The following is an 18,980-nucleotide window of genomic DNA, read 5'->3' on the forward strand; positions in this document are numbered from 1 at the left end:
TATATATAATATTTATACATAAATCTACAAATGAATAATTTACAAAACAACTCAAAACGATTAAAAAGAAATTAAATAAAAATAATTGAAAATAAAACATTAGATAAATTAATAATTATTCCTTTAATTTAATCCTTTTCGTCTGCTCAGCCGTAGCTATTAGCTAATTGGCTCTTCCTCACAGGCCCAGAGCAGCCGATTGGCTACAGCTGTGCAAGCACCGTCGCTGATTGACTGTAACAAACTGTGGGCGTGGCGTCCTCTCTCCTTGGCTATGAACAGAGCCGGTTTATGGAGAGCCTAATCACGTCCTTTTCCCGCGTTATTGCAATAAACAACCGCGCTCCGCTAGAGGGAGCCCGCGAGTGAGTGCTCTATGAATGGGAGTGAATAGAGCTAAACGGCTAAAACTCAAATAAAAAATAGTTTCTAATTATTTATCTAGAATTTTCCTTTATTTTTTAGAAAGTATAAAGAAGTACTTTGCTTAAAACGTAAATATAATCTGTATGATTTAGTTTTTATATACAAAACAGGTTTTATGCAGTAAATACGCTAGCATTACTGCTATTGTGTGCTGTGACTGGTTATTATGCCGATGCACCAGTTTAAAAAAAGGTTTAGAACTAGAATTTAAAAGCTTTAAAAAATGTTTTTGTAGTGCAACATTTAAAATATGAATATTACAGGCTCTGAGTGGTCCTGTGGGCTAAGCTGCCACTATGACTCTATAATCAGGAGATAGCCGTTTCGAATCCTGTTCATGCAGCTTGCCATCAGCTACCGGAGCCCTGAGAGAGCACAATTGGCCTTGCTTTTTTTTTGGGTGGGTAGATGGCACTCTTTCCACTCATCACTCCTAGGGTGATGTCGATTAGCACAAGGCATCTGTGAGCTGATGTATCAGAACATCTGAGTCGCTGCGCTTTCCTCCAAGTGTGCTGTGATGCTACTCAGCAATGCTGCATCAGCATGTGTCGGAGGAGGCATGTGCAAACATTTTTTTACTTTTTCTACTTCTCTAATTTAAATGTGTGTCTATTTATCTATTTCATTCTTTCTGATATATTTTATTTATTATTATCTAAGAATATTATTTTAATATAAAATATTTTTTTTGAAAATTTTGTTGCACCTCATGTTCATCACTACATGTGATGTGAATGACAATAAACATAAAATGTAATTCTTAGATTTTGCTTAATTGCTCTGTATGATCCCATTCATTTTTGGACTCCCTCAGGAGCGCCCCCTAGTAGTCTGACACATAACCTCCTCAAGTGGGTACTCTCTCCTCTTTAGAGGTTCTCTGCTGTGAGCATGTCTGTGAAAGGCTGATGATGCAGCTGGCTATCAAAACAAACCTAGCTGGAGACATACGACCTAAAAAACACAGGCTGAATCAGTGTGGTGTGAGAGGAGGTGTCTGCTGAAGACAGCATCTTTGGGAGTGAATTAATCTGATTTTTTTAGATGCTCTGAAACATAGAATCAAGCATTTTTCCTGCGGATTTGCATCATTTTGCTTGGGTTAGGTGCTGCTAAATATATATATATATAAATTAAATTTTCTTGCATGGTGGAGGCGCTCGGCTCCATCTTGGAGACTGGAGACTACGCAGCTTTCTCCTAAAGGCTTATTTATTCATCTGTCAGGCTGTATGAGTAAGATCCAGCACTTCTGTGCAGCTGTTGATGGAAGTGCAGGCTCCAATCCTGTGCAGAAAAAATCTGAATGAAGACGGAGTGTCCTAATGCTGGTGAGAAGAGGCATATATACTACAGCAACATTAACAGCAGGAGGAGGAAGCAGCATTTGGACCAGCAGCATCTTTTTAACTGCATCATCATCTTTAATATTATTGCCATTATTGTAATAAATCTATTGAGGGGAAAAACTAAACTACTGAAAAATATGATTAGAAACTGAATTCAAGAACTACAATACATGCATCCAGGTCGTGACACATGCAGGACCAGAGCTCCTGAATGAGAAGATCCTTCTGCCCTGCTGCCCTGCTGTGGGGGGACACAATCTCTCCACTTGCTATAATTAAGGTATGGGGCTTCCAATTGACTTCCATTCATTTTATGTTTGGGAAAAATAACCTCAAGCTAGTTGAGGGCATGTTTTGATATGCTGGGAGTTTTAGGGTTTAGCTGTAATGTATGTACAATCATATATATATATATATATATATATATATATACATATATATATATATATATATATATATATATATATGTATATATATATATATATATATATATATATATATATATATATATATATATATATATATATATAAAGCCATTAAACTATTATAATAAATATTCTGCCTCTGTTTCAATTTGACTATGCATGGTCTTATAGTCCTATGTCCTCATATAGTCCTATGCCCTAATTATCAATCCTGACTTATTAACTAAACATATTTTATTGTTCCTATATCCTATATACAGTAATTCATTATAATGAATGAAGTGCCTTTGTTTCTGTCTCTGTAGGAGAAGGTCATACATGATCATGTACATGTGTTTTTATATATATATATATATATATATATATATATATATATATATATATATATATATATATATATATATATCTCAGTGTTAGTATTATATATTGTAGATAATACAGATAACACATATGATGGAAATAATAATAATAGAGCACTGCTGGGTGTTGAACCACCTCTATTATTCATATTTCGCCTCTTATACTCTGTCTGTTTGAATGATATGTAACGTAGTTGATGGTGAATGTGGGAGAGAAAGTATGTTATGAAAGGGAAGAGAGAAAGAAGAGAAAAGAAGGAGGGGGGGTGTGCAGAATGAAAACATATGACATCATCAGGACGGTGGTGGTGCTGATGGTGAGGAGACCAACCTCCTTATTTAGAAAAGAAAGGAAGAAAAGAAAAGGAATAACAGTTTATTTTTAATGTGTATCCATTTATGATGATTTATGGCACATTTGTAATGTAAGAACAGCATTGAGAAAGTAAAAATAGTATTGTTTATAATGAGATTATTATAAATAAGAATGTAACTATATCTATTGATCATATACTGTATATCTCAACCCTGTTATACTGTACTAGTATTCTTACTATTCTCCAGAATTGTAGGCTAAGTATAGGTTACACAAGTGCATCCAAAATACAGTGACACAGTGACATTGACAACAGTGCACTCACTGCATGCTATGGAAGTTGCACTGCCTTGCCAGCACAGGTCGTGAGCACAGATATAGTGTATATAAAAATAAATATATATATAAAAAAATGAGGAAAATATTCCACAGGGTAGATTTTAGTGGCTGTGATATATTTAAGTATTTCAGAATTTCAGGCCGTCTCCTCACTTATTATTTATTAGGTGTAGCAGATGCTCTCTGACGCATAGAGATGAGGGGCTGTTTTTCCTCGCACAGTCCTGCATTCTGTTTATACCTCTGCTTGACTCACTCACACACACACACATACACACACACATACACACACGAAGAGAGAGAGAGGAAGACAAAGAAAGAAAGAAAAGAAAGAAAGACAAATAAGTATTAGCATTAAATTTGTTTTATTGCTCTACCTTATAGTGTCTCGTCTAACAGTGGCAGTGAGGGGAATATTTTCTATGAATGGCATGTCAATAAGACTCTATTCATTATACACATTATAATGCATTTATAAGGCATTAAAACATAACACATTATAGTCATGTTTATTACTCTTTATCGCTGTACAATGTAGTCATAATGCATAATAAGTCATGCTTATAATATTGTACTTATAGTACTGTATACATCAATACCAAGAAATCCCAGTTGCTTAGTTATAAACAGTATAAACACACACATAAAGCCATGCAATAATTACTTTTTTGACAACTCATACATTTATCTTTCTAAATATTATAAATAAATAGTTTATATTGGTTTATAACGTAGTGTAGCATTTAATTTTTTTTTTCAGCTTGTGCCCTTTGTGACATAATGTCATAATTAGCATATACTATTAATAATAGATATTGTTAACCCAGCCCTATAATGTATTATAAAAACGATGATCACAATTCAGATGTATCATAGTGTGTAATGAATGTTTTCACATAGGAAGTGTTACAAATAATATAATATATAAAGTATCAGGCATGACTATATTAAAGCTATACAGGAACACATGCTTAATTATTCTGTAAACAAAAAAGGTGTTAAACAAACCAGAATCTGTTTTATATTTTAGATTCTTCTAAGTATCACATTTATCTTTGAGGACAGATCTGCAGACTCTTGGTGAGATTTTAATCTCAGTGTCTTCATGAGGTAGAGCCACCTGTAATAGTTTCCTCAGCGTCTCCTAAATATAGACAATATAGTAATAGAATATATGTAAATATGTCAATGTAAACCACTGTAAACACCATGCCTTTATTAAATAGTTTTTCATTTATTTTATTCAGTAACAGTTAAATTAACAACCGATTCAAGCAATATTATTCATAAATGCCACGTGATATTATTTATTTATTTATTATTATTATTATTATTATTATTATTATTATTATTATTATTATTATTATTATTATTATTATTATTATTAAAATAACAACGTCTAAATCTACTTAAATCATCGATTTAACAGAATCAATATTATATAGTTAATAATTTCCCCATACCTTCAGCGCCAAGCTTGCGTTATATTTATTTACACATCCGGGGCTTTGTCCAGCGCTAGTCCCGCCTCCTCCGCGTCTGATTGGAGAGTGGGCGTGTCAATCACGCCACGGCTCCTCCCACCGTGTGACGGTGACAGAAAAAGCCAGGCTGAGCACAAACACAAAGAGAGCAACAAAGAGGCAGAAATGTTGAGGATAGCTGCCGCACAGCGCTGTCAGACCGCGGAGAAGTGTTCAGGGATCAGTATCTCAGCTCAGAGAGGACAATAAAACCAATAAATAAAAAATAAGAGCGGGAACTGCGGTTAAAAGTGATATTTCCATCTGAATATTGGAGAAAAATCCATGTCAGAGCTTCTGAACACTGGGGAGGAGAAGATCCAGCAGTTCAGGTGGTGAGTTCATAAGTTTGCCACATATTAGAGCCCTTTATTAGCTATTTCTGCACGAATTATTATGATTTAATAATAATAAATTATTTATTATTAGGTGCAGGCATGTGTTTATGTGTACAGCTAGCTAAGCAGCAGCTGCAGAAACGGGAAGCTACTTATTCAAAGCCTTAAAAACATCTAAAAAGGTCTAAAAAGTGCTGAAAACCTATATAACAGCCCTAAAATAAGAGCTAAACCGCTTTCATGGAGCTGTCTGCTCTCTCTAAAGCTCAGACCTGCTCTTTATTCTGCTTCCTTTGCTCTCAGAGCTCCACGCTGCTGCTGCTGCTCTTTGTTTTGCATCCATGTGGCTTCTTCCCTTTGTGTGCTGAGAAAAACAATCACGCTGACAACCACACGACTTTTCAGCGTTTCAGCGACTGTCTCTCTCTATTGTTCCTTTAGATACTGAATTAGCTTCAGTATATATGTGTCTAGCATAGGTTGTCATGAAATATATAGTTGATATAGATGTATTTATATAAAACACTTCGACATATAAAGCAGCAGCAGACTCGACCAGCAAGTTTATAACTATCTATCTCTATTGTTTTTGTAAATACTGAATTATCTTTAATAAATATATATGTCAATCATAGTTTGCCATGCAGTATAGTTATAATATATGAATGTATATCACATTTTAGGAGAATAAAGCTTTTCCAGGCTAGAAAAAGACAAAGGCAAGTTTGCAACTATCTCTATTGTTCTTGTAGCTAATTAATATATATCATAGTATCATAATATATGTGTCTATTATAGGTCGTCATGTAGTATAGTTATAATATATAAAGGTTTTTTTAATTTTATAACTATCTATCTCTATTGTTTGGGTAGATACTGAACTAGCTTTAATATACATGTCTATTATAGGTTGTCATGAAGTATAGTTATAATATATGAACGTATATTTAATTTTAAGAGAAAAAAAGATTTTTCCAGGCTAAAAAAGGCAAAGGCGAGTTTGCAACTATCTATCTCTATTGTTCTTGTAATGTCTAACATAGGTTTTCATTTACATAATACAGTATATTTAACATTTTGACAGGCAAGACAAGCAAGTTAGCAACTTTCTCTATTGTTCTTGTAGATACTGAATTAGCTTCAGTATACATGTGTCTGACATGGGTTGTCATGCAATTAGGTTAGTTATAACATTTTGGCTATATCAGGCTGGAAAAAGACAAAAGCAAGTTTGCAACTGTCTATCCCTATTGTTTGTGTAGACACTAAATTAGCTTTAATATACATGTGACTCCCATAGGTTGCATGCAATCAAAGTAAACACACACATATATAGATAGATAGATAAATTAAGCTTTACCAGGCTAGAAGAAGCAGGATATTTTTTGTGCTTGATGGCATGCATTAAAGACAAAAGTGTATTAAATTTGAATATTTTGGGTTTTTAATCCAGGCCTTCAAGTGCATTTTTTTATACTTAGCCCTAATCCGGCTGTGTTAATCATCAGGCTTGCTGAGATTAGCCTCATCCTCAGAGCAGCTCTTGAAGAGAGTCCTGTTTTTGTTCTTAAGTGATATCTACAGGAAAAGTTTATTAAAGCAGTTTTTACATTTTGTATCCACTAATGCTAATGCAAATACCACCAATGAGATGCATATTTTAGGTGGGCTTTTAAAAGTAGCAAGAAGTGAGAAGTAGTGTGACTAAAGAGTCACAAAAAACTATGTAAATCTATGTGTACAGGCATGTTGTGTTTAGGTTAAGGCTCCTGTAGTTTGACCTGTTGGCCTACTGCACTGTGAAGTGAGCCACTCTTTAAGAGGCACTTTTTCACAGCTATTTTTGTGTGAACCCATTATTGTAATGCCACTGGCTTGGCCTGTCAGGACAACCATTTATTTGGATGATCTATTGTCACATGAATTAATACAATAAACAATGTTAATGTGATTTTGAGAAAATATTTTTTTATCACAGATATAATGGAATTGCCAGTGTCAAAAAGAACTACAGGTATTGTTCATAAATTGTATGATATGTGTATAACTTAATAACTTAAATGATCAATTTGAGTCACTAAATCTGTTATTACTGGAAAAACTGTATCTACTCTTGTTTTGACCTGCTCACAATGTGCATCTGAGTTAATATAAAAAAAAAACTTTTTTTAAGTTTTCTTAACATCAAATATGTACCCTTAGATAATGTGCTAAAGTGTAATTCCACCAAACTTGACCACTTGACTACATTGCACCAGTCAGAAACAATTCTTTAGCATTTTTGTGTATCTGTTGAATGTGATTGGGTTAACATGCAACATCCATTTACTGTGCAACATCCCACTAAAGATAAAACATATCCTCATCTACTGTCCTATGTATATAACCATATAAGACAATTCTACTGCAAAGAAAATAACAAAAATACCTTTTTGGGAGGGAAAAAGTTCTTATCGCATCTTAACCTCAAACACCTAATTTATAACATATGTACCAAAATATATTTCCCTTATCATACTTTAACCTTTGAACAACTTTGCTCTGTCTGTATATACAGGGGTTGGACAATGAAACTGAAACACCTGGTTTTAGACCACAATAATTTATTGTCCCGATGGACAATCCGGAAACAATCTGGGTTAGCAACCGAACGTCCCTTTCAGATAGCTTCCTCTTACAGCGTCCACAGTTAATCCTGTTGGATGTGGTTGGTCCTTCTTGGTGGTATGCTGACATTACCCTGGATACCGTGGCTCTTGATACATCACAAAGACTTGCTGTCTTGGTCACAGATGCGCCAGCAAGACGTGCACCAACAATTTGTCCTCTTTTGAACTCTGGTATGTCACCCACAATGTTGTGTGCATTGCATTATTTTAAGCAGAACTGTGCTCTTACTCTGCTAATTGAACCTTCACACTCTGCTGTTACTGGTGCAATGTGCAATTAATGAAGATTGACCACCAGGCTGCTCCAATTTAGCCATGAAATCTCCCACACTAAAATGACAGGTGTTTCAGTTTCATTGTTCAACCCCTGTATAAAACCAAGTGTATTCCACAAATAGCCAAATATGTGCTGAAGTGGCAATAAAATCCCAACAACTAACCAACCAACCAACCAACCAGAGCCTTTTAACCTGCAGTAAATCAGACCTTTCTCACTCTGCGACGGCTGACGCACTCTGTGGTGCGCTTCTCTTCTTCGCACCAGTCAGACTTCCTGTTCTACTGCGGAAGTGGCTTTGTTTTTGTTTTCAGGCCCAGTTTTCTTTCATTAGTGTGCTGCAGTCACTTTCCTGCCCCCCCCCCCACCCGCTCCTTATCGGCTGTGCCAGGACAAGAGACGTGCCGTCAGCTGTGAATGGATTTGCTGGACCCATATTGTCGTTAGCATGTGGGGAATTTTAGCGCACCGGCTTGGATTGGCTGCATTGTATCAACAGCAGTCAAAGCATAACTGTGTTTCTCCAGTGCAAACAAGTTAAGAGGAAGCTGCCACACTGTTCTAAAAGGAAACGGCCTACAGAGAGTGCAAGGAAAGACAACTGTAGACAGAGAGATGATTACAAACCGTGGCTTTTGGCTTGTAGAGGCCTATAGAGAGCTCTGTGTGCTACGATGCCTCATTACCCTGCATCATGAGTTGTTTAGTCCAGCTAAAGTAAACAAACTATTTGAAATATTCAATTTATCTATTGCATGGTGCATTTAATGCAGTTGTCCAAAAGTGTCCCCGTCATTCGGCTCAACTCTAAAGTGAAGAGTTGCCTATAGAATGCAACACTTTGGTGGAGCCATATGGCGATATGGCTCTAAAATAATATCACGATATTTCAGGGTATTTTTGCGATAACGATATACTTGGCGATATAGGAAAACTAAACTAATTAATTCATTTCAGGAATATAGTATAATAGTATAACAGTATAATCATAATGTGGCAAAATAAATAATATAGCATAAAATAATATAATGCAGCAAAAAATATTGCAGAATATTTAGTGCATGCATATAAACTGCAAACTAAAACAATTATACAATAAATACACCTAAAGCTTCACAGTAAATAATAGACTACTTTTAAGACAGAACATCTCTATTATCACGATATGGATTTTTAACATCATGATATTTCTGTGTCATGATATATTGTATACAATATAATATTGCCCACCCCTACTTTACAGAGGTAAAGTTATTATTAGAATGGCTCTGTTGAGGAAAATGAATGGTTATCACAGCCTTACTTATGGTTAGAATAGCACTACTAATGTTAATATGTGATTTAAATGGCTTAACAGAGCCATATTTGACACCATGTATCGATAATGGATGCAATATTGATATTTTGTAGTACAGATTTGTACTTCAGAGAGCCCTATTCTTTTGGCAGTATGTCTCCGCAAGCTGTGTCTACTTACAAGCTTGGTGTTTGTGTGCATTTTCACAGCTCTGTCAGCAATGGGTGCAACTTAAAGAAGCTTAATGCATTCATTAGACAGAGTGGCCACCAGTATTAGGCTGAGCAGTGGAGCTGAGCATCGACCAGTCAGGATTTTCCACCATTATTGCATCTTTCACACTTTTTTGACACTTTTCTTTGGTCCTCTTCCTCTTTGATCTGATGCAGCAGTGTGATTCAGCTCTGTGTCTCCTCTGTCTTCTGCAGTAGATAGATAGAACTGTAACAACCATGTGGAGAGATAGAAATGGGCATGGTGGAGAGCCACCAGCATTAAAAAATATATTTAAATATAAAACTAAAATGATTTGAATCAAATAAGGCTAAAACTAGGCCTGTCGCAATAATTACATTATCGAATTATTGTGCAATAAATGACATGAGGACATGACCTCAATAATATTTGATAATCGTGATATTGTTTATTGTGTTCATTTGAGTGTTTGTACACACACACACATATATATAAAACAGTGAACAGTATTTTAGCCAGTCATGCTAAATGACCAATCAGTGCCTCAATAACTGTGACTTCAGGTGCCGAGTGGTCCAGCGGTCTAAAGTCAAGTCAAGTCAAGTCAAGTCAAGTAGTTTTATTGTCAATGCTGCATATGTACAGGACATACATAGAATTGAAATTACGTTACTCTCCTTCCCAATTTTACAGCAAGTACAGATAATGGATAATAAAGAAAAATAAAGAAAAAGGGGAGACACTATGTGTACAATACAGCAGCAGGGACACAGACATACATGAGACAGAACAAGGTGCAGTAGTGGTGGGGGTGAAATAGATATATAAATAGAAATAAAAAGAAATAAATATATAATCTAAATCTAAATGAGTGGGAGACACTATATGTACAATACAACAAAAACACAATAGACTTTTGTGAGACAGAAGATAATAGTGCAATATTAATGGTGATTAAGATCAAGTGACAATATAAATAGAACCCGTATAACAGTAGTGCAATGTTGTATCTAGCTTAAGGCTGGTAAAGTTCTTAAAGCACTGCCACTATGAGCAGGAGGTCGCAGGTTTGAACCCCCGCTCATGCAGCTTTGCTATCAAGCTGCTGGCACCCAGAGGGAGCCAAAGCTAGATGGCGCTCTCTCCCCACATCACTCCTAGGGTGATGTCCACAGCACAGGGCGTCTGTGAGCTGATGTATCAGAACCGAGCTGCGCTTTCCTCCAAGTGCGCTGGCTGCATGGCTGACTTCACATGTTTCTGAGGAAGCATGTGTTAGTCTTCACCCTCCTGGTGTGTTGGGGCATCGCTAGTGATACGAGGAGTCCTAGTAAGTAATTGTCTGTGCTGAATTGGTGAGAAAATGGGGAAAAATTTTGAAATAAAATAAAAAATAACTGTGACTTCATACAAACAGTGTGGTAAACAGTGTATTTTCCAAACTATGATTATTTAAAATGTTGTATTTAAAAGAGTATCTTTACTAAGCTATAATATCATAATTTTGTCATTGGAATTTAAATAGTTTTAAAATGACAATAATATCGTTTATCGCAATACTTTCTGGGATGATATATCGTCCACAGTTGTTTTTTTTTTATCGTGACTGGCCTAGCTAAAACCTGAAACCTTTAGCTTAGCTACTCTCAGCTAGAGATCTCTCTTTGGATCTCTGGTCTTAGGCAGGATCTGATCTGATGGACTGATGGACCACTCAGATGTTCCTCAGCAGCAAAGGGAAGAACTTATCATGGTCTGCTCAGCTTTCTAACACTTTAACATGCCTAAACAAGGAGTTTGAGAAGGAGGCTAAAATATGTGTGAGTTTGCCAGAGGGAGAAAACCTTTTTTTATTCACACCTCATTAGATTTACACAATGGCTTCTTTGCCTCCCAGAGCAATCTAACTTAACCTGCGAGAGCAGGAAATTATTAGCTTTTTCTCTTCTTCTGCCTTTCTCTTCTTGCACACATTTCTGCTCTGTAGTCAGGATTGGTGGGAGAACATTTCAGTGCATGTTCTTGTTTGTTTGTTTGTTTGTTTGTTTGTTTAAGGATGCACTGAAAATTTGGCAACCCAACATTTGCCTTAAAATGGCAAGAAAAAGCACTTTTAGTGTAAAGTGAATAATTTAGACCAAGCAATGACTTAGCTGAGCTGGCTGTGTTTCGCTTGAATGTGACCTGAGTAGCTCTACTGAGGTACATTTATGATAAAAATGACACTACTGAGGTAAATGTATGATTTAAGAATACCTTCACTGAGGTAAATGCATCTCTTTCTTTCTCTTTTATATAAATGTGTTCTTTATATGAACAGAACTTTAACATGCGCTTAAGATAAATACTACTAACCTTTGACCTCTTACAAGCCAAGGCTGTGTGTTTAGGCCTTTTGAGTGATCTGTCTTTTTCTTCTTCTTCCTCCTGCTTCCCTTTCTTTTTCCCTTTCCCTCCCTTTCTCCCCCTCTCCCTCTCTAACCCCCCCTCCTCACCCCGACTCTCTGAAGGTTGTTTTTTCTCCTGTGGTGTTTGTGTGGAGCGTGCCACACACCCACTCCACAACAACGACGGCTTTTGCTTGCATCTTCCAGTGTTTCTTCTGTCAGCAAGTTCAGCAGAGCTGTAACTCATCCAGCGCCAGCGCCGACGAGCCCAGCGAGGAGAACCACGACTGTGAGATGGTGAAGATGACCAAGTCTAAAACCTTCCAGGCCTACCTGCCCAACTGTCACCGCACCTACAGCTGCATCCACTGCCGAGCACACCTGGCCAACCATGATGAGCTCATCTCGAAGGTGAGCAAACAGGTTTGATGGATACAGGCACATGGGCACGCAAACCAGCAAACAATAAATACCCGTATACAGAAGGTCACTGTCCGTGGAATTAGGACAGTGGATTATCCCTTTATACACCGAAATCCTATATGTGGGCCAATCACATCCCAAAACAACATAATAATATTTTATTCCAATATTTTATTTAATAAAAAAAATGTTAATGGTCGATTAAATTAGTGTATATTAAACTCAATTAAAGTCCTGCAATTTAAAATACAAAAAAACACCCATTTATATACACATTTCTTGCATTTTCCAAAATCTTCTGCAATTTTGGAAACGTGATTTTTATTTTTTTATTTTTAAATTTTAAAAAAATTGGGGGAGATTGCTGGTTTGAATCCCATTCCAAGACAATGAGAGAAAATGGGATGAAAATTAAAAAAATAAATAAATTAAAATTATCATCAAAATTAAGGATGCCATCGATAATCAAGAATATTAGATTAATAAAAGAGTGTTGGCTGATCTTGTGGTCTAGAGTTGACTATTGTTCTGCAATTAATGTTGTTTTTATTATTATACACATGATTTTATGCTTTTTTTCTTATGATGTGTTGAATATAACCAGTGCTTTTAGATAACCAATGAACAAGGCCAAGATATTATTATTATTAATATTATTAATGTCACAGAAGACATATTTGGCCATATTTGTAATGATTATGACTGACAGCATCTGGCTAGAATTGCTTATGTTTCAATAAAAGTATCGAGATTTGACTTTACTTATCGATAATGTAATAATCGATCCCAATAGGAAAACACTTCATCGCAATATTAATATTTTATCCCACCCCTCGTATACATACAAACATATGTATACTTCTGATTCTCACCTTGTGACTAGGGCTGCAACGATTAGTCGATATACTCGACAGTGATGATTGTTTAAATTTGTCGACTACACATTTCATTGTCGATTAATCGTCCATTTATAACAGTCCTAAATTACACAAAGTGCTGGGATCAGAAGCGCAATGGGAGATGGTTAATAGCTTACTCAAACAGTTTAAATTCAACTCTGTGTGTTTCCAAAAGTGCCCAGACACAACAGATTACATATTTACTTACTAAATTTAGTACTTCCCGTGTTTAAACAAAATCTAGACATTTAAATGCCTTTTAAATCTCATGTTCATCTGTTTCTATTGTTTTTAGAGTAACTAGTAACACAATATGTCTGTCCTCTTTTGGCGCTATGTAATGCTAATTCCCGCCCAGTTCCCCCTCGCTGGCTCTATAACAGGGTTAAGGTTGATCTGCCTCACCGGGGGGTTAGTTGTTTGTGAGAAGCACAGACTCACACTCTCACCTGAGCAACCAGTACGTACACCTCACCTCTGCTGCTGCCTCTGATTAGCAGAGCTCATTAGCGCTGGAGGCACGTGCCTCGCTTCCAGACGCCAAAGCCGATAACTCTGCAGCCGGAGATGATCCATCCCATCATGCACAGCACCTGTCAGCATCAATCAGCTCGACCTGAAACCCAAACAGGATTCCGTTTACTTGTGACCTCATTCACGATGATGTGGTTGATTTGTTTGTTGTTGTTAGTTTGGTTTTGTGGAAGCCGGGGTTTGTCTGGATGGTTTAAGGTTGGATTGGTTTATTGTGTAATGGTTAGGGATGGTTGATGTGGTTCTAAAGTAATACCACAATATTTTAGGGTCATTTTGTGATGCTGATATTATTGGTGAAATGACAAAATGATACTTTAAAAACGCAATAAATATTTATGTATATATAGAATAAAAACGTTTATAGCAAGAGTGTTAATGACATTTTACATAAAAAGGGTACGTTAATTAACAATACTTATGACCATAATTACTGATTGACGCTATTTCATAACCATTTTATGTTTATTACTTTCACAAAAATGGCAAAAAAGCACTTTCAGTGTATAAAAACACACCAACCAGTGACTTAGCTAAGCTGGCTAACTTAGCCTTAGCATTTTCTTGTTTATCAAAATCTGGCTGTGTATCAGTCACGAGTAGCTATACTGAGGTACATTTACGATTAAAATAGCATTACTGAGGTAAATGTATGATTTTGGAATAGCTTTACTGAGATAAATTGTATGTATGAATTATACTAGCCTTGCTTGTAATTAGCATAGCACTACTGAGGTAAATGTATGATTAAAACCATACATAAAAATCACTCAAATACTAATTGACACTAGTTTACAGGCATTTTACATTTATTACTGTCATAAGTGCTGTTGTTTGTGACCGTTATTGTATTTGTTGTTGAAATATATTTACTGTAACATGTTATAGTAAAGTTTTATTTACAGTTCATTTAAAAAACAAACAAAAAAAGTCAACTTGGTAAATGGTTAGCATTGCTGCTTTAACACAAGTTAGCTCGTTTGTTAACATTGCGGCTAACCTGTTATTCTAGACTTCTTAACACAGGTTCAGAATTAAATAGAGAAACGATACATATATAATAGCTTAGTCTTGCTTTTTTTTGAGTAAATCAGCTTGACAAAAAACTGTCAACATCGCAGCTAACACACACTAATATGCGCCAACACTGTAGAAGCTGCTTTCTGTGTTTGTTAGCATTGCGGCTAATTCACTATTATAGAGCAGGTTCAAAATGACATACAGATATCAAATACAAATGTCAAACCTTCATTTATCTAACCAGCCCTTGGCATGTCAACAACTATCGATGGAATTGATTCTGCAGTATAGAAGTTGAGAGTACCTGAGAAGCTAGGGGAGCTTGAACCTGTGCACTTGAGGAAACAGCTCTTCAGAACAGCTATATGGGTCACGAGTGTGTAACTGCTGAACAGGCTCTCAGCGTTTTTGCTTTGCGTTATTTTTTTTTCTCTTGTTGTCAGATCACACACAGTGAATTTTTCAGGATTGTTTACGGTTCCCGAAAGGAATGTCACTTGACTCGTACTTCCAGTCCATTATTAGAGAGTCACCTATGCAAAGTGGCCACACTTAACTCATATCTCATACGCTTAATATTTACTTCCAGACTATTTTTAACCCTCATGATATGTTACGGGTTAAGTTGACCCATATAAAAGTTTAAAAATAGAATAAGAATAATTTGCATTAATTTTTGGAGCATGATACTTTAACCATTGCAGGGCTTAATTAGTGTAATGTACATGTAAATGGAATATTACTAATTTAATTTGTTGGATATGTGGAATGAAATTAAACTTGTATGCTTGAATATAATAGATATATGCAGCTCTGGGAAAAAAAAATTAGACCACTTCAATTTCTATAAAATACGGACAACAATTCTCACAAATTCCAAGTAAAAATATTGCCATTTATAGCATTTATTATTTAAAGCAGATGAGAAATTGTCTAATTAACAAAAAAGATGCAGAGCTTTCAGACCTCAAATAATGCAAAGAAAACAAGTTCATATTCATAAAGTTAAAAAAAAAATCTGTATATTTGGTGGAATAACCCTGGTTTTTTATCATGCATGCATAGTTTTAATGCATCTTGGCATGTTCTCCTCCACCAGTCTTACACACTGCTTTTGGATAACTTTGTTTTACACTCCTGGTGCAAAAATTCAAGCAGGTCAGCTTGGTTTGATGGCTTGTGATCATCCATCTTCCTCTTGATTATATACCAGAGGTTTTCAATTTGGTAAAATCAAAGAAACTCATAATTTTTAAGTAATCTCTTTTTTCCAGAGCTGTTTGTTCCTTACTATTGTTCCTATTACTACTATTTAACCATAACAGGACATTCATATAAAAAAAAACAAAGGTAGCACTAACTTTCCCATAAAATGCTGCCAGTCTATGTGACCCATACCAGCACATATAAACCCTCTCCACCCAAACACAAAAAACCCTGCAATCAAATCAGCAAATCACATCTCCTATCAGGATACCAGAGAACAACAGAGGCCTGAAATAACACTAAACAAACAATGCACACCGGCTGCAGGGGGGCTGCGCAGCTAGGCTACATGTCAGCAGTGACCATAACTACCAGGGTGTGCGGTTTGTTGTGATGTGCATTGTGTTTATCAGCTGGTATTTAGCCTAACAGTAATAGCAGCATGTTGACATTCAGGTTATGCAACTCAGGCCTAATTCCAGAGTTCTGAGGAAGATTCCCCCTCGCTGCTGCTGCTTCTTCCTCCTCTTCTTTTTCTTCCCGCTATCAGTGATTCCTTATCAGCCTGAGCACATGACAGCATTCGTAATGTTGTTATATAAATAAATAACAGTGTGGAGAATTTGCTGCAACCTGAATAATTGTTACAGAGAAGTCTATTTGTGACACTGCATGGAAGAGGTGGGTGGACACTATTTAGGGAATGAAACCAGTCCTGCAGTTCTTGTATAGCTTTTGTGCAGTTGTCTAACAGTGGATTTTATGTATTCTTAAAGCATTGTGTGTTGAAATAAACAATAGTTCTGGTTATAAAAAGATGTGGCTATGCTACGTTCCAACTAATGGTACTATGCAGGGGTTGGACAATGAAACTGAAACACCTGGTTTTAGACCATAATAATTTATTGTCCCGACGGGGACAGTTCTGGTGGAAACAGGAGAGTTGAGGTGCACCGTGTTGAGTTCTGCCGTGATTTGATCAGCCGTGGTTTTATGTTTTTTTGGATACAATCCGGGTTAGCACCCGAACATCCCTTTCAGACAGCTTCCTCTTACAGCGTCCACAGTTAATCCTGTTGGATGTGGTTGGTTCTTCTTGGTGGTATGCTGACATTTCCCTGGATACCGTGGCTCTTGATGCATCACAAAGACTTGCTGTCTTGGTCACAGATGCACCAGCATGATTATCACGCCATAGCTTTATATAAAATAAAAATAGCATTAAAAAAATGGAGCCTGACCCGAGGAAATTGGCGGCTCGGGTTCGGACAGAAAATGTAAGCCAGGTCTTAACCTTAATCTCAGGCTAAATTTACTATACTGCACGTCTTCTTATACCTTATTGCTTTTTTGACCTTGAAGCGAGCCGATTGGTCGAAGCAGTGCCGTGATGTTATTGACTCTGTTTTGTTGTTGTGCTGGATAAGAAACTGAGATAAGGCCAATCAGATCCACGCTGGAATCAAGGCCATCTGCAGCGTTCCCAAAGCAGCGCTCAGTCAGCCGGCCTCCAGAGTGTCAAAACACACACAGTAATGCTCTTAGCACTTACACACTCTCGCTGTGCTCTTTAGGGGTGATCTGCAGGAGGAGGGGCGAGGAGGTGCTTCCTTTTCTTCTCCCGTCCCAGCAGTAGCCAAGGCCTGGCATTACCCATAAGCTGATTATGTCACTTGAGGAAGATGATATTCAGCACAGTAACGGCTCTGTGCTGGCTGTGCGCTAGCTATGTGCTAACTCTGTGTGTTAGCATTGAACCTCATTTAGCTGGGAGTGTATCAAAGAGTCAGAACTGCAGTTTAATGTACATCATGAGCGGCTCAGCAGTTACTTGACATTTCGCTGAAGATGCCACTGCTGATGGCCTTTTTTTTTTTTTTTAGACGTTCAAAGAAAAAAAGGTTTTGTTTGTTCTGAAAGCAGAAAAAAGTGAATTTGTTGTATATATTGACTTAAGTATACACTGAATATCCGAGAGCTGAAATTATTTGGTCAAAAATTACAAAAAATATATATTTGTGTTTGGCAGATTGAATGAAAATACCAAATAACTTCTACCACAAAAATAATGCTTTTAATGACGTTTTAATGACAAATATAATTTTCCTTATTTATTAAAACGGCAAAATTAAGTCATTTTGTGCTTTGTTTAATACTTGAATAGTCCTCCTTTCACGCTGTTCTTCAATGGTCAGGACCCTACAGGACCAAAACACTGCAAAAAAAACTAAACCTTAGCAAGCGAAATTATCTAATATTAAGGGAATAAAACTTTTTTTTCCCTCTATTAGAATTTTTTTTCTTACTAAACATTGTAATTGTAAAATAATTACTTTAATCAGTCTCAAAAACAAGTGCAAAAATTCACCAGTCATGTTATTCTGATTCTTGTGTCCAAAGTTAAGCCAAAATTCAGTTTTCTTCCTGATTTAAGCTTAAGTTAAGTCATTAATTTAGACTTTGTGATCACTTAATTTAAGAAATCATATTAAGAACAATTTGCTTTACCCCATTCTCCGATTTATTTATTTATTTATTATTATTTTTTTTTTTTGCCTAATATAAGCATAGACATCTCCGTTTACATATATTTTGTATAGTTTTTGCCATTGGATTTTTTGTAGTGCACAGAGCAACTATACTTTGGGTAGTGTGTCTTTCTCTGTACTGCAGACACAGCAGTGCTGCTGAAGTTTTTAAACATCTCACTACTATCACTTCTGGACTATGAATATTCCATCAGCAGCATCCTGTAGGCAGCTTCCTGTGAGCAGTATCCGTTGCCCACTGATAAAAAAAAATTAGAATTACCAACACAAACTCTCTCTCTGATTTTACTTTATCCACAAGGTGGAGCAACAGTGAGTGAACACAGTGTTTAAAAACTCCAGCAGCACTGCTGCTGTATCTGATCCACACATAGTGTACCAGCACAGCACACACTGCACTGACTTGGTGGTGTACCAGTCATATGTTAGTCACTGCATCACCCAAA

At 36.4% G+C, this 18,980-nt stretch overlaps 1 protein-coding gene across 3 annotated transcripts in view; it reads left to right on the forward strand.

The window, feature by feature from the left end:
* The first annotated feature begins 1,370 nt into the window (after positions 1-1,370).
* ypel1 (yippee-like 1) overlaps positions 1,371-18,980 on the forward strand; it is a 45,306-nt gene continuing 27,696 nt past the window's right edge. Inside the window, exons 1-2 of one of the 3 annotated variants that reach the window (XM_007229414.4) lie at positions 1,371-2,058; positions 12,027-12,314. In XM_007229414.4, the coding sequence (XP_007229476.1) occupies positions 1,990-2,058; positions 12,027-12,314 (357 nt within the window). In that variant the 5' untranslated portion in view covers positions 1,371-1,989. Of the gene's footprint in view, positions 2,059-4,823; positions 5,076-12,026; positions 12,315-18,980 lie in introns of those variants that run through there. The other 2 variants (XM_007229415.4, XM_007229417.3) reach the window with 2 other exon arrangements.

Source organism: Astyanax mexicanus, chromosome 22 (genome assembly GCF_023375975.1).
Source record: "Astyanax mexicanus isolate ESR-SI-001 chromosome 22, AstMex3_surface, whole genome shotgun sequence".
Lineage (NCBI taxonomy): Eukaryota > Metazoa > Chordata > Actinopteri > Characiformes > Acestrorhamphidae > Astyanax > Astyanax mexicanus.